General features: G+C 41.2%; 1 protein-coding gene across 2 annotated transcripts in view; it reads right to left on the bottom strand.

Moving 5' to 3' along the window:
• Window positions 1–3,773, bottom strand: part of AFG1L (AFG1 like ATPase) — a 193,585-nt gene that overhangs the window by 2,308 nt on the left and 187,504 nt on the right. For both annotated transcript variants that reach the window (XM_089921918.1, XM_022553925.2), the window contains one exon: window positions 1,922–2,035. In XM_089921918.1, the coding sequence (XP_089778044.1) occupies window positions 1,922–2,035 (114 nt within the window). The remainder of the gene's footprint in view (window positions 1–1,921; window positions 2,036–3,773) is intronic.

Raw genomic sequence — 3,773 nt, 5'->3', positions numbered from 1 at the left:
CTGGTTACCAAAAAACAAAACAAAACAACAACCTAGCACCAATTAAAACCCCCACAACTAAAAATTTAAAGAACTAAGTACAGGCTTTAAAAAATACTTCTTGGGTTTATATTACAAAATATTCTATAAATTTTTTTCATATACAATTTCTTAAATTAGACTAGAGAATCAGCTAATTTAAACCAATAATCAATAAACAGACCAAATTACCAGGGAGAAAACATTAGATGAATAATTAAAGCTGAAACAACACCCCAAAATCCAAATAAGAAAATTTTTGCTCAGATGAAAGTTCTCTACATAATCTAATGGAAGGACATTCCAGACAGAAAGGAATTTTTTCTCAAAAAGTGCACACCAGAAATAAGTAACAGAAAAACCAAGAAGTTCTGGTATGTCAGGACAAAGCTAAGACCCTCTCCTGAAGCTCCACAGACAGGGCCACATTCCTGACAGGAGGCCTGAAGATGAACCTCTGAAGAACCTTTTCCAAACTGGGTGACTGAGAGGTCTCCTGTGGGCCTGGAGATCGTGCCTGGGAGCTTACTTCGGGAAGGCCAGAGCTGCTTTTGGTCTTGAGCTGCTGGGACACTTGATCCTCCCATGTAGCGGCTGAGTTGGGGAGCCCCTTGTGAGGCCAGTAAACATCCTGGGACTGGTGATTCTAACACCAGCCTGTGGCCAGAAGTGAACGCTGAACTTTTGTCTCTTTCCTTAGGGGTTTGCTATTAAACTCTTTCAGAGAAAAGTTCTGGACTCCTAAGTCCAAGTTACTGACCTACCGTAAAACTGCATCACCCTACGGTCACGTGCCCTGATTTCTTCATGATTATTAGCCCCAAGTGCTTAGCTTACTTTGCCCTGTATCTGAACCCTGATCAGAAGAAAAATTTTAAAGCCAATGATTTAAAGGACTTTAGGAACTGAGATCATGTAGCCCCTTAAGTGTATTCTTCCAAATTGTTGAAGACTTTATTTGGATGTATCACTCTTAGAGAAATGGGATCATAAGCAGCCATTTATTTCTACATGTAGATTTAAATAATCATATTTTGAAAGTTTACTTTTTAAAGAATTATTGGCCTCATTTTCCCAGACTCCTGAGAATGCATAATTTCTACTCAGGTCAATAAGGAACTGTCTCCTCATTCCAAATAGCCTTTCACCACTGGGGTCGAAAGAATGGGGCTGGCCTCATTCGGGGGGTGAATGTTTATAGTTTAAAATTTTTGACTAATATTTCAATTGCCTACAGTTGAGAAATATACCCTGTAACATACAGAAGAAGGAAATGCAAAGTCACTTCTGCTTGGCTTGGGGTGAAGCACCAGACTCCAAGCTCCAGGAGGACTAGGCCAGCATAGGCTGGTTCCCAACAGTGTCCCCAGAGCCTGGCACCCACAGGTGTTCCACAAATGCCTACAGAATGGGGGTTAGGAGATGAAGCATGGATTTCTTTTAAAGCAGGGGCCTTGCCAGGCACTTCATAGTCCTGGAATAGCCAGTTCACATGGTTGGATACTGTATCATGCACTCTACAAATCCAGCAGACATGAAGAGGATATCCAGAAAAGGCAGTATGGTGTAGCAGAATGCAGAATGAGCCCAGAGCCAAAGACGGTGCCTGGATCCAGCTCTGGCCTGCCATTAGTCAGTGGTATAACTGCAGGCCCATTAGTCCGCCTCCCTGGACTTTGTTTTTATCATGCAAAAATGATCACGAAGATTCCTTCCACTCTAAAGCTGTAATTCTCTACATTTAGTGATGCTGAGGATACGTCTGCTATACTGGCTTTAGAAGAGAGCAGCAAATCAGTGGTTAAATACATACTGCACTCCTTCTTCAAAATGTAGCCATGCATCAAACCAAAAACAATTAAGCTGTTTTATAATAAAAAGAGATTATGTTAATATCGCCTACCTGGCTCAGCCCCAAATCATCCATCAGTATTCTGCTTTGCTCCAACTCACTGTCATGATGTTCATACAAAAATAAGCTTGATATGGGAGTTGATGCAGAGCAAATTATGCGCACCTGAAACAGAGGAAAACGAGTAAATGGTGTTACTCCTTACCTTTCACAAGTTGAAGGTAAAAACAAATTTCTCATAAAAATCTGTTTGTCATAACAGGGAGCTTGGATTTTTGCTTTTAAAATGTTCATATTTGTTCTAATAGTTTGAATCTCTTTAAAGTGATATATAATTTTATTTTATTTTATTTTTGCGGTACGCGGGCCTCTCACTGTCGTGGCCTCTCCCGTTGCGGAGCACAGGCTCCGGACGCGCAGGCTCAGCGGCCATGGCTCACAGGCCCAGCCGCTCTGCGGCATGTGGGATCTTCCTGGACCGGGGCACGAACCCGCGTCCCCTGCATCGGCAGGCGGACTCTCAACCACTCTGCCACCAGGGAAGCCCTAAAGTGATATATAATTTTAAATGGTTCTAAATATATGCAGCAAAACTGGTACTTGGTGAAAATACTCTTATAAGTTCATAGAATGCGTATTTACAAAAGAACAATGCCTTGAACTCCTCTCTTTCAATCTAAGTAACAGTCTTAACTTTATTTCTACTTCTACACATTTTCTCCAAGTACTATGTTTATTTTGGAAAAATAAATATTTTAAAGCTTCAATCTATGACTTTTTTTTCCTATTTCATTAATCTGTTTTTCTAATTAGAGATTTTAGCTAATTATCCTGAAGTTATCCTAAATTATCCTAAAGCTACTAAAAATTTCATTAATCTCCATGCTTAAACATCTAAAAAAAAGCATCAGCAAAATGTGGTTGTCAAAGTTTCAAAACTGGCAGGATCCATTTACACTGTATCTTCTTCATGAATAAAAATCTTGCATAAATAAATGAATACAGCATTTCTTTTTTAAAAAATAATTATATGGAAATCTCTTTAAAAAAATTTTTTTTTGGCTGTGTTAGGCCTTCCTTGCTGCGCGCGGGCTTTCTCTAGTTGCGGCGAGTGGGGGCTACTCTTCGTTGTGGTGCGCAGACTTCTCATTGTGGTGGCTTCTCGTTATGGCACACGGGCTTAGTTGTTCTGAGGCATGTGGGATCTTCCTGGACCAGGGCTCGGACCCATGTCCCCTGCAATGGCAGGCGGATTCTTAACCACTGCACCACCAGGGAAGCCTCAGCATTTCTTTAAGGTGGATTTCAATATTTGGAAAACTTTTTTCCTATTTCTGGAATACCTCTGAAATGTAAATAGACAAACCACATAACCCATATTCAAATAGCCTAGGATCACAGATGTTTCCAAATGTATTTTTGAAACAAAATACTTTTTAAAAAAGCCTTTTGACCATGTCCATATTTTTTCTTATAGTTTGAGTCTCTTTAAAGTGATATTTTTTAACTTTTTAAAAATATTTTTTGCAGTACGCAGGCCTCTCACTGTTGTGGCCTCTCCCGTTGTGGAGCACAGGCTCCAGACGTGCAGCGTCAGCGGCCATGGTTCATAAGGCTAGCCGCTCTGCGGCATGTGGGATCTTCCCAGACCGGGGCACGAGCCTGTGTCCCCTGCATCGGCAGGCGGACTCTCAACCACTGCGCCACCAGGGAAGGCCTAAAGTGATACTTTTAAACTGCATAGTACTTTCCAAATATTTCCACACAGCTTATACCACCCTCTGAAGTAGGGAACAAAGCTTTTATTGGGCAACCTGGGGCCTGGAGAGGTCTCAACTTGTGACACCAACCCAGATCTTCCAGTTCTAAGTTCAGTGGTTTTTCCATTACAACTGAGGTTGAC

This window comes from Delphinapterus leucas, chromosome 12 (assembly GCF_059928025.1).
Source record: "Delphinapterus leucas isolate spDelLeu-1000000601 "Yukka" chromosome 12, BTC_Dleu_Yukka2, whole genome shotgun sequence".
Lineage (NCBI taxonomy): Eukaryota > Metazoa > Chordata > Mammalia > Artiodactyla > Monodontidae > Delphinapterus > Delphinapterus leucas.
Note: the sequence above shows the minus strand (reverse complement) of the source record. Positions and strands in the feature narration are given on the sequence as shown.